Genomic DNA, 12,330 nt, shown 5'->3' on the forward strand with positions numbered 1-12,330 from the left:
AGGAAGCAGTCACTGAGGAGCATCTGCAGACCCTGGATCTGTGAGCTGGAAGCAGTCACTGAGGAATGTCTGCAGACCCTAGATCTGTGAGCAGGAAGCAGTCACTGAGGGGCATCTGCAGACCCTGGATCTGTAAGCAGGAAGCAGTCACTGAGGAGCATCTGCAGACCCTGGATCTGTGAGCTGGAAGCAGTCATTGAGGAATGTCTGCAGACCCTGGATCTGTAAGCAGGAAGCAGTCACTGAGGGGTCTTCGAAATAAGCAGCTAGGAGTTAGTGAGCTAGACACGGCCCTAGTCTCCCTTCTGAAGCACACTGTCTATCCACAGAAGGCGCTCCTACCCTTGCAGGAGAGATCACAGCTTCCCTGGTGACTGCAGAAGCACCACTTACCCCGGCAGGATGCTGTATGTTGAAAAAGAAAATCCAATACTACACAGGAGCAGCAAAGACAGCCCTGAGTAGAAGGACCCCACAGTGTCCGTTCCGTGCGGGCACAACCAAGGGCAGACCGAGCCAAGGCCCCCAGGTTTCTCAACTAACTTCAGGTAATGTGGCTCAGGCGTCCCCTCTCAAAGATGGCCGCCACATGTCCTAACCAGCGCCGAAAGCTCCTGTTCCCGGTCAAATATGGCCGCCACGTGTCCAAACTTTCGCCGAAAGCTCCTGTTCCCGTTCAAAGATGGCCGTCAGGTGTCCTTCCTAGCGCCGAAAGCTCCTGGTCCTGTTTAAAGATGACGTTTGCATTTCCGACGGCCGAGGTCAGCGGTCCTTCGGTCGGGTCTGCCTTTAGCGCGCCTAGGCAGAGCTGAGGCTAGGGAGGGTCCTTCGCTCGGGGCTGCCCCGAGCGCGCCTGGGCAGAGTTCAGACAGCTACCTGTTTACACAGGTCCACAGCCAGGTGCCTGGTCTGCCGCACTCGGGCGAGGGAGCCGTGCCCGCCCTCAATCAGTTGTGCCGCAGGACATGGAAGGCGCAGAGACAGGTTAGAAACATGCTTTCTGTCACGGCTGTCCCCATAAATCATGAACATACATGCCAACATTTCAGAAGAGCAAAGTGGGAGATTTAAAAAAGAAAATCGGGAGAATGGGGCCTTGAATCGGGTTACTGTCATGTATGGGCTTTGAAAGTGAGCTGCTGCAGGATCGGACATTTGAAACGCAAATGCACTTTTTTTCTTCTTACCTTTCAGAAGCATGGAGCGCAATGGCAGGCAGAGAGAGGGTGATGCAAGTAAGGGTTGTGCACTGGCCTGGCAGGTTGCTGGCAGTGCATACCAACCCCCCCCCCCCCCCCCTCTCCTCTCTCGTGTGGCAGCCTGGGCTGAAACAGCTTCCCAGGCACAACCCCCCCCCCCACCCCACCCAAGTACTTCACAGGTCTTTAAAAGACCATTCGCTTGTTAATGGGGCTTTGTTGGTTTTTCACCTCTTTATAGCCCCTGCATCGCCACTCTGACTATTGCTGAAAGAATTAGCACGTTACACAATACCAAGCCCGGTCAGCTGAAACCCCAGAGGAATCGGGATTTTGCTTACAGGAATCAGGAGGCGGGAGACTAGCCTTGAAATCAGTAGTCTCCCGCCTGAATCGGGATGGTTGGCATGTATGCATGAACTCCCCGGAGCCCGTCCGCACTGTGGAGTATGAGGCGTATTCAATGAATGAAATGTTTCCTGTGTCACCCACTGCAAAGCAAGTGTCACCGAGGCGCTGCCCTCTGTACCTGGTATGAGGGAGAGGATAGAAGCCCCCCTCACACCCAGGCTGTGGGTGAGTCCATGCCACCCTCAGTGCCCCCTCTCAGTGCCTGCCCTGGGCCGCCCTCAGTGCCTGTCCTGTGCCACCCTCAGTGCCTGCCCTCGGCCGCCTTCAGTGCCTGCCCTGTGCCGGCGTCACTGCCTGCCCTGGTCCTCCCTCAGTGCCTGCCATTGGCTGCCCTCAGTGCCTGCCATTGGCTGCCCTCAGTGCCTGCCATTGGCTGCCCTCAGTGCCTGCCCTGGGCACCCTCACTGCCTGTCCTGTGCCACCCTCCGTGCCTGCCCTGGGCACCCTCACTGCCTGTCCTGTGCCACCCTAAGTGCCTTCGCAGCAGGTGGTGTCAGAAGCTTCGGGCCGCCTCTCTTGTCGCTTCTCCACTTGTGCTCTGCTTTCGGTGCTTGTGGCCCATCACGGTTTGTGGATGGGATACAAAGTGTTTCAAGTGGTGAGGAGGATGGGATACAAAGTGTTACAAGTGGCGTCGAGGATGGGATACGAAGTGTTTGTTATAATTGGCGACGAGGATGGTATACAAAGTGTTTGTTACAAGTAACGACAAGGATGGGATACAAAGTGTTTGTTTCAAGTGGAGACGAGGATGGGATACAAAGTGTTTGTTTCAAGTGGCAACGAGGAAGGGATATGAAATGTTTGTTACAAGTGACAACCAGGATGGGATACGAAGTGTTTGTTACAAGTGGCGACCAGGATGGGATACAAAGTGTTTGTTACAAGTGGTGATGAGGATGGGATAAAAAGTGTTTGTTACAAGTGGCGACGAGGTTGGGATACAAAATGTTTGTTACAAGTGGCGACGAGGTTGGGATACAAAGTGTTTGTTACAAGTGAAGACAAGGATGGTATACAAAGTGTTTGTTTCAAGTGGCAACGAGGTTGGGATACAAAGTGTTTGTTACAAGTCCCGACGAGGAAGGGATACAAAGTGTTTGTTACAAGTCCCGACGAGGAAGGTATACAAAGTGTCTGTTACAAGTGGCGACGAGGAAGGGATACAAAGTGTTTGTTACAAGTGGCGACGAGGAAGGGATACAAAGTGTTTGTTACAAGTGGCGACGAGGTTGGGATACAAAGTGTTTGTTACAAGTGGCGACGAGGTTGGGATACAAAGTGTTTGTTACGAGTGGCGACGAGTTTGGGATACAAAGTGTTGTTACACGTTCCAATGAGGATGGGATACAAAGTGTTTGTTACAAGTCCCGACGAGGAAGGGATACAAAGTGTTTGTTACAAGTCCCGACGAGGAAGGTATACAAAGTGTCTGTTACAAGTGGCGACGAGGAAGGGATACAAAGTGTTTGTTACAAGTGGCGACGAGGAAGGGATACAAAGTGTTTGTTACAAGTGGCGACGAGGTTGGGATACAAAGTGTTTGTTACAAGTGGCGACGAGGTTGGGATACAAAGTGTTTGTTACAAGTGGCAACGAGGAAGGGATACAAAGTGTTTGTTACAAGTGGCAACAAGGTTGGGATACAAAGTGTTTGTTACGAGTGGCGACGAGTTTGGGATACAAAGTGTTGTTACACGTTCCAATGAGGATGGGATACAAAGTGTTTGTTACAAGTGGCGACGAGGATGGGATACAAAATGTTTGTTTCAAGCGGCGACGAGGTTGGGATGCAAAGTGTTTGTTTAAAGTGTCGATAGGATGGGATACAAAGTGTTTGTTACAAGTGGCGACGAGGATGGGATACAAAGTGTTTGTTTCAAGCGGCGACGAGGTTGGGATGCAAAGTGTTTGTTACAAGCGACGAGGAGGATGGTATACAAGTATTTGTTTCTTTGTTACAAGGATGGGATATACAATGTTTTCATCTTTGTTACAAGTGGCAATGAGGATGTGATACAAAGTATTTGCATCATTGTTGCAGGGACTTAGAGGGCGCTTCGCAGCATGACAGTTACTGGATATGACTTGGTTGGGCAGTGAGAAATAAATATTTCTATAAAACGTCAAGTATCATCCTTCATTAGTTCCACCCTGATTCAGTGAGATATGAAGAACTTTAAGTGTACGCATCAATTGCTCCATTTCGCCATTTGCCTGGGGTGATCTTGTGGGGTTTGACCTGTAATGCTCACAGGTGGTGCAATGTAGTTTTGTATAAACAATACCTGCAGTTGTCAGTTTTGAGGACAGTCGGCAGTCCATATAATGCCAGTACTTGTTCAAGCTTGGGTTTTAGGTGTTTAAAATCTATTAATGCTACTATCTCAACTACAATGTTATCGCTTTAAGATGTTCGAGAATGTGCACATAGAATGTTTTGCTTCGTGTCTCAGGTAATGTTCCTAGGAGAACAATTGATTGTGCTGGTCTACAGAAAGTGCCACACAGGTCGTGTTGTAAATAAACTTCTCAAAGAAACTAACAATTCATCTTCATTATTACGTTTTATGATGATGACGATCAATGGAAGCCTATAAATACACAGGATCTGATGCTGAAGGAACCCACAATCGTGTACTGGATGTCTTCTTCTCACCCAACCTGTCGGAAAGGAAAGTAAGGACAAATATTTTTGGAAGCTTTGTGTAGCGTGTGCATTACAAACTGGCAGTCCATTTTAATGGTTGATCTTGCCTAGCAAGTATATTGTTTTAGCTTTAAGGCCATCGGTTGTACCCATTTTCATCAGTGTGCGCTAAAAGAAACCCGTCATGAGCAGAGATGTGTTCCACGAGTGAGGTCCTCCATGAGCTTCAGCGCTAAGCGTCAGCAAAGGCCCCATGCACAAATGTTTGTGTGCTACACTGAAAGATTTACAGAGAAAATGCAAACATTCAACAGTACAAACTGGAGAATATTGTAGCTGTTTGCTTACCAGTCACTCGATCTCCAGCACCAGATCTCCAAATGCTGCGATTGAACAGCTTCTTCTGGGTGGTCACATAAACGCCTCAACACCTGGACACTACTACCTGCGGATGAAGTTCAGAATTTAAATACCATTTATAGTGAATTGCAACATCTCAAATCTACTAGACCAGTGTTTTCCAAACAGGGTGTCGCGACTCACTGGTGGGTCAGAAAAGTCAGAGCAATCAATTCTGAATGTATCTGGTCACATTTGCGGTGCTTCAAAGACATAGGCCAAATGTCAGGCTCAGCCTTCTGACAAATTGCTGCTTCTTCTTTTACCATGGGCTTGATCTTTACTTTTCTGTCTCTGACTGCAAAGTGAAAGGAGTTTTTAAAGTGAATTATGTGACAATCTTGGGTTGTAATTTTTTTGAAACGCACAACAAAATGTAAATGCCTCTAAAGAAACTGCATGCATTGAGCAGTTTGGAAAGCAAAAATTGCGTGTATGGATCTTTTTTCTTTTTTAAAATTCTGAAGTGTGTTTAAAACAGAGATTTTAATAGGATCAAAATAAATAAAGCCACTTTAACCCCTTCAGCGTGGCGCAGATTTCCGCGGTTCCGCGGTTCCACGGTTCCGTCATGCGCACAGCGCAACCGACGTGCATGACGGAACCGTTCCGTCATGCGCGTCGAAGGGGTTAATTGATTATTATTCACAAGTGATAAATATTCATAGTAACCCCATTCCCAGATATTAATATTTCAGTGCCGTACGCTACGGAGTTTTATCAGCAAAACTATGCTGTGCAAAGTTAGTGGTAATTTCAATTGAAATGTGTTGTCTGTAAAAGACAATGTGCTACCACAGAATGCTTTAGTTACATTAAAAAAACACTCCTCGTGTCCATTAAAGGCACAAAGGTTTGTCATTCTAAAAAGTTAGCTGTGGTTCTGAAAAGTTTGGGTGCCACTGTATTAGACAATTTATTTTTACAGTTACTCATCTCTAAATGTACCCATTCACCAATTAATGAGTTACTCACAATACCTAGTTGCTTCACCTGCATTTCTCTTTCATTCTTGCCCTAGAATATCAAATGGGTAGATCATGTTGAGCAATATCTAGAAGCCATTTGATGCTTGAATTCCCCTTCTACCAGGACAATAACACTTTTTTAGTTCTATAGGCAAAGAAGGAAAACACGTCTTGAAATGTTTGCCCCACGCTTTAGATGCTCAAGGTACCAAGAAGATGGATATGAAGAAGCAAAACACTGAATTGAGATTTGCCAAACTGGCCAATATTGCCATGACCAGACAAAGGTCTGATGAAACGGATGAGTTTGTGACAACACGTAGGTGGCTACCAAATGCTAGTTTGGACAATGACCAAGGAACTTTAAAGGATTGATTAAATGGCCAGTGTTCCAGCAAGAAAGTGCAGGAGCATCATTGTGTAGTTAGCAATCTCACTCTTAAGGAAACCAATTGCAAGAGTAGTGGTGTAGGCACAAACTTGCATAAGAGAAATGAAGCATCTGATATTGATGAATATCAAGGAAGTAGCAGTACAGGAGTCAATGTTGTAGGGAAAAAGAACACCACTCAGTGATACTAGACTACAACTCTTGACTATAAGACAACACAAAATTTTGGAGGGAGCATTAACTCAAAGGGATCTCTACAGATGTGTAAGTATGTTTCATGGCTCTGAATCCAAGAACTTCTTCACAGTAGACAAGGAGTGTAGACAATGTGTCAGGAGGGCCCATTTTGCTCCTGTCCATTGAGAAGGGAGAGTCAGAGCAGCAGTTTGGAGCCCGAGCAGGATGATGGTAACACTGGGATTTTCAGCATAGGAGAACAGGACAATGCACCTGGTACATTCAAAGAGAACATAAACAATACTTGTATTGGCAGACTCTAGAGCTTAGTATGCAAGAATGAATATGCTCAAAGCAACAATTGTAGTTCGAGGTAAGAAAAAGTCAATCTTATGGTGGATTTGGGCTGCTTGTATACCATAGTTTCCGGATGTCAGGTTCAGAGGAACATGTCATGGCAAAAAATTGCTTTCTGAGACTATTAACCCCTTCAGCGCGGCGCGGGTTTCCGCGCCACGCTGAAGGTTCTGAGCGCGGGCGGGGCCATGACGGAACGGTTCCGTCATAAGCACAGCCCAACCGACGTGCATGACGGAACCGTTCCGTCATGCGCGTCGAAGGGGTTAATCCCAGAGGGTATCAAGGAGCCAACGTTGATGTTGTGGGTTACATGTGGACACAGATCAAGTCTCCCAATCATGCAGTTAAAGGAAAGGTATATATGTCCTGGTCTGGTCCAGAAATCTTGAGGTGGGTGCACAGATACATTGACAACATAATTCTAAACCCTAGGGCCACCGATCAAATTATGATGGTCTTCGATATGGGAATAGAAAGGGGTCCTTGTAAGCTTTCAAAAGGTGTTTGAAGATGATTTGGGTACAGTCAAGGTTTATAAGCTTGAAATAGTCTTAATAAGAAATGTGTTACCCACTTAGACACAACATTAGGAGGATTCAAGTTCTGGCTAAACAAGAAGTTAAGAATATGCTTTTCCAGATAGCGAACGATGGAGGTTTTGAACCAGTGGAAGCATCGAAGTGACTTTCTCCCATTGTATTGACCAAAAAAGCTGATGGCAACTTGAAATTTTGCTTAGACATGAGATTGTTTAATAAAAAACTGGTAACACTGTTTCCCTGTACCACACATGAATGAGATGGCGCTTATGTTGAAGGGAGGGAAATATTTTTCAAAACTAGGCGTCAAAAGTGCCCATCACTCTTGACGTTTATAAAGCCAGAAAGCATATTATAGCCTTATAGCCCGCCGTAGCTGGCTATACCGGCTATTAAAGGCCCGCTCCAGCGTTAAAGGCCTGAGCCGAAGGCGAGGGACTTTAACAAGGGAGTGGGACTTTAATAGCCGATATAACCCAGCTACGAAGGGCTATAAGGCTATTAGAACATTCTGCCACTAGAGGGCAGAATGTTCTAACAAATTAAAGGCCTCTCCGATTTCGAGGGTTTTAAATCCCTACTGGCTCCGAGAGGCATTTGTGAAAACAACATTGGAATGTTGCTTTGCGGCCTTCACCGGCCCGTAGAAGCTCGGAGCACTCCATTGTCTTCAATGGAGCGCTCCACATTCCAATGTTCAAATTCAATTTATCTGACTCCCATTTGTTTTGGCATTAGCTGCAATGGTGTTTCATCACCTAAGGTTTGCCATTGAAGGATGTCCAAAATGTTGTGGTTTCTCAAGACAAAGTGTTGGTCTTTGGTAATACTGTAAATGAGCACAAAGTGATTTGGGGAAGGGTGTTAATTGGGTTGGCTTCAGCAGGTATGACTTTGTGTTAAGAAGAATACGGATTCTTGGTGTAGGAAGTAGACTGTTGGGATATTCAATATAAATCTTGGGGGTCAAACCTAAAAATGATTTGATCAGTGCTATAGTCAGTGTCACCACTCCCTGTGGCAAGGATCGATTAGGCTTCATAGGTCTAATAGTGTATTACTCTAAGTTTTTGATCAGTTTAGCTGAGAAGACTGAAGATCTCTGGTTAGTGATGAGAAAAGGTTTTGGGTTTTTTGGCAAGATAGGCAACAGCAGGTGTTTCATGCTATTAAAATGAGATGGCACACGCAGGTATCCTTACACCATTCTTAGTTAACATAAAATCAATTGTAACGGTTGGTGCAAGTGCCTCCGGCATCGGCGCAGTTCTTACCCAGAAAATTGATAAAGGACATATGGATGTCGCGTTCGATTCTCATGCTTTAAATACAACTGAGAAAAAATAGTCTTAAATGTCATTGACGGTAGCATGGGGTATGGAATATTTCAGAACGTATGTGTGGATAAGGAGTGCCATTTATAGAACAGACCATAAACCATTATTAAAGAGACTGAGAACAGCAGGCATACGGAAAGGGTCCCCCCAGGCTAGCAAGTTGTGCTGCAAGATTGTAGGAACATAAATATACAACGGAGTGTATCTTGGGTTGATGGACTTGTGAAGCACATTGCCTTTCTCGTTTACTAGTTGAGGGGGAGTTTGTTGAAGACTTTAAAACTGACGAAGGTGTGACGTGTTTGTTTAATGCAAATAAAGGATTATATGTAGCAGTTATAAAGGATTAATGGGTGGCTGCAATGGGAAAAGATGTACTATTGAATGAAGTAATGGAGACTATTAATAAACGAGTGAGAAGAGAATGTTGAGTACCGTGTGTATCAGGGCGTCTTGCAGCGTTGTGGAGGAATGTTTGGTGTGTGGTGATCTGATAGTTATGATAGGAGATAGGTTTGTTCCGACCCATGGAGTTCAGAACCAATCGATTACATATGCGCATCAGGGGCATCTGAGGAATAACTTGGCCAAAGAAGAGTTTCAAGGATGGGCTTTGCTGGCTGAGAATGGAAGCGAATGGTGCAAGGAGACTAGTTGGTTGTGCAGTGATTAAGGAAGGTGTTAGAAGACAGAGGTTCGTTGTGGTTCCGGATTGCAGCATGCGGATGATCCCAGCGCTCCATGGATTTTCATCAGTTTACTATCCTGATAGTGGATGTACATTCCAAGTGTTTGTAAGTGTTTTTTGTGAGGACAGTTACAACTACCAGTACCATAAGAGTTCTAAAGGAGGTGTTTGTGAGATAAGGGGTGCCACAATATTTAGTGACGGATAATGGTGCACAATTAGTTTCAAATCAGATGAAGGAGTTTTTGAGTAAAAATGGAATAAAACTCATCAGAGCTTTACTTTACAATCCTCAGTTTCATGAGCAGGTGGGAACGGCCACTAGGGTGGTGAATGGAATGATGGATATGGCTGTCAAGAGTGGGTTAGATGTGAGACTTGGTATGAACTTTTAGTACCTCCTTGAATGACAAAATTCCTGTGTCTCTTTTAGTTTGTGTGAGAGAAACGGGTTCAAATTTGGTACTGTGCTGGTTTGAAGAATTATCGTTGAGACACATAATGGACAACGAAGGAGAGAATGAGATACGCTGTAGGTTTATTGTGGATGGAGAATGGATCAGTATTAAGTGTGGATGGAGTTCTGGCATATTTGACCAGTAAAACTAATGATGGCGTCGAATAGAAAGGTGAGACTTGAGTGGTCGGAGATGTAATCTGAGGCGAGTAGTTTCTATCTAAAGAAAGCCATGATAAATGAACAGCAAGTGGTGGATCAAGATGGTCGGTGTGATGGTTGGATGTTAATGACAGATTAGATGATGGGAAGAGTATAACATGCGAGAAGTGATGTTTTGAGTAGAGGGTAATAGAGGTACATCATTGTATAGTGCCAGAGATGCTCAAGTATTGGACCTCTTGGAGAGGAGTAAAAGTACATCACTAGAGAACAGTTTAGGCATTAGGAATTCCAGAGGTCAAGAAGATAAATGGGATGCCTCAATAGTGTCCTGGGTCCACCGAGCTTCGCAACGCTTTCCCCTCAAAACCTAAACCTCTGCAAGGAACGTCTTTAGGAGGGAAAGTCATTTGTAAAGTTTTTATTACTTCAGGAAACCATTTACCTGCCTTTTGAAATCCTCAGGATTTCGTTCTCTGTCCCGTTGTTTTTCAAGAAATGGTGGTGCTGAACTGTCTGATCATTGCCAATCCAAGATGGTGGGCACAGTGGATTTCTTTGGCTGTGTCCAAATCCAGGGTGCTCCTGTACTTCCTACGATCTCACTTCCTATTTCTTTAGTATAAAATCCTGCTTAATTCAAGGGAAGATGCACCACAGTGGCGCCAATAGACTTTTTTAGCATTCTTCATCTAAAGCTCTAGATTTTTGTTCCATTTTTCTTTTCCTCTGGTTTTCCTGAATCTTCTGAAAACATCAAGGGATGGACGTTTGATCGCAGGTGTGCTTATAAACAGGCCCAATGTGCCTGCAAACATAACCTGCGAGAGTTATATCTGGGTGGGGCTCTGCCAAACTTGCCAAACAGGAGATGGTTCTCTTTTTTTGTAAAGTGGTTAACAGACCCTGCTGCGCAGATGGCTCTGGCCCAGTTATATGCCATCACATCTCAGAACGGATGTGGGTCGACCATTTTGAATGTGTTTACAATCAGGGGGTTTGCAGGGGTGACATAATTTCGGCTGTAGAGGACACAGCTTGCGACCCAGTGGTCTCCACTTTCAAAAGAAGTCATGCAAGGCATTCTGGCCTCGTCGGGCAAAAAGGCCCCCTGGGCCTGACAGTATCCCGCCAGATTTGTTTAAGGTTAATGTGGAGGTTTGAGCTCCACTTTTGACTCAAGTTTTGAATGCGGCTGCTCGGAAGGGGATGTTGCCCTCCTTGTCCACAGCCGTGATAGCCCTACTTTCAAGAAGGGTGACGAGGGCAATCCACAAAGCTACTGCCTAATATCTTTATTGGATGTGGTGGTAAAGGTCCTGGGGAGGATGGTTTTGAATAGGTTGTGGGAGTGGGCAGAGGAGAACAACATATTTAGTGATGTTCATTATGGTTTCAGTGCAGGGAGGTCTTCTTTATCAGTGCCTTAGCTTTCATTAAATTATAAATAAGTACACGGTTGCCAGCTCTGAATCTTTACACTTAGCATTTATAGACCCAACGTTCGTATTCAATATGGTAAACCGGGTGAAACCTTTGGCTCTTCTGATTGAGCTGCGGGGTATTGTGGCCCTATTAGCCAATCTCCATTTTAAGACTTCGGCCTCAGTGTTTTTTCCCAGGATGCTGCTTGTACACGCTCATTCCCTACTAGCTATGGTGTCCGTCAAGGGAGCTCGCTCTTTTGAGGTCGAGCCTGAGCCAGCGTGCATGCGCTGCTCTGGTGATCTGCTGTAGTAGAGTAGGGAATAGAAGCCCCGCCCACTCTCCGCCCATATTTGCCATTGGCTTGTGTCATTCTGTCCTAAATGCTAAGGGGGTGAGCGCACACTGCCTCACACTCCAGCACTCAGTTTGCCCCGATGCATCATAATAAATGCAGTGCATGGTAACACTTTCTTCGGTGTCAGGCTTTAGTGTTTCACCCTTGTTGGTGCAGCCAGTGACTGGGACTGTGAGGCAGTGTGCTCCCAACCCCCTTTCTGTTTAAAAGGCTCCTTTGAGCCAGCAAGCTGACAAGCATTGGAGACCTGTGTGCCTGTGAGTGGTACTGTGACCTGAGAAGAACTTGGCAGCATTTCCAACAACCCCAGATGATTTTTCCTTGCTCTCTAATACTGCTGCTCTCTACTGATGACGTGCTCAACCCAGAAACATGTGTCTAGAGATATACAGCAATGTCTGCACCAACTATGGTGAAAAACTCCAGCTAATTTTGAAGTAAGTTTGAACTGTGTACAGCATTTACCAGGATGCAAAGGGGCGAACTGTGCTGGGACTGTGAGGCAGTGTGCTCCCAACCCCCATTCTGTCTGTCCTAAATGCTAGCTTCTGATTTGTAAATAGGCTTGTCAGTCCCTCCTTAGTACCGCCTCCTCTTCATTTGTCACCTCCCATGGCAACTGGCCCCTTTATTTCGGTTGTTACAGGGTACATGTTATTTAGACTGTGAGCACTATTTTCTTTATTGAGTTTCTCTTGCTGCAGGAACAACGTGTTTTGCTTACTGCATTGCAAATATATTTTTAATTACTGTGCGCTATGTGCAACCTCAGACGCTCCCCCACCCTTGAATATCTTGGTGAACGTTTT

General features: G+C 45.4%; 1 protein-coding gene across 9 annotated transcripts in view; it reads left to right on the forward strand.

Moving 5' to 3' along the window:
• Positions 1-822: 822 nt before the first annotated feature.
• Positions 823-12,330, forward strand: part of LOC146863582 (uncharacterized) — a 136,361-nt gene continuing 124,853 nt past the window's right edge. For 6 of the 9 annotated variants that reach the window (XM_085627426.1, XM_085627463.1, XM_085627435.1 and 3 more), the window contains exon 1: positions 880-984. Coding sequence is in view for 1 of the 9 variants with exons in the window: in XM_085627400.1 (XP_085483526.1) it covers positions 966-984 (19 nt within the window). In the remaining 8 variants the exon portion in view is untranslated. Of the gene's footprint in view, positions 985-4,209; positions 4,290-12,330 lie in introns of those variants that run through there. The other 3 variants (XM_085627400.1, XM_085627389.1, XM_085627409.1) reach the window with 3 other exon arrangements.

Source organism: Triturus cristatus, chromosome 2_1 (assembly GCF_964204655.1).
Source record: "Triturus cristatus chromosome 2_1, aTriCri1.1, whole genome shotgun sequence".
Lineage (NCBI taxonomy): Eukaryota > Metazoa > Chordata > Amphibia > Caudata > Salamandridae > Triturus > Triturus cristatus.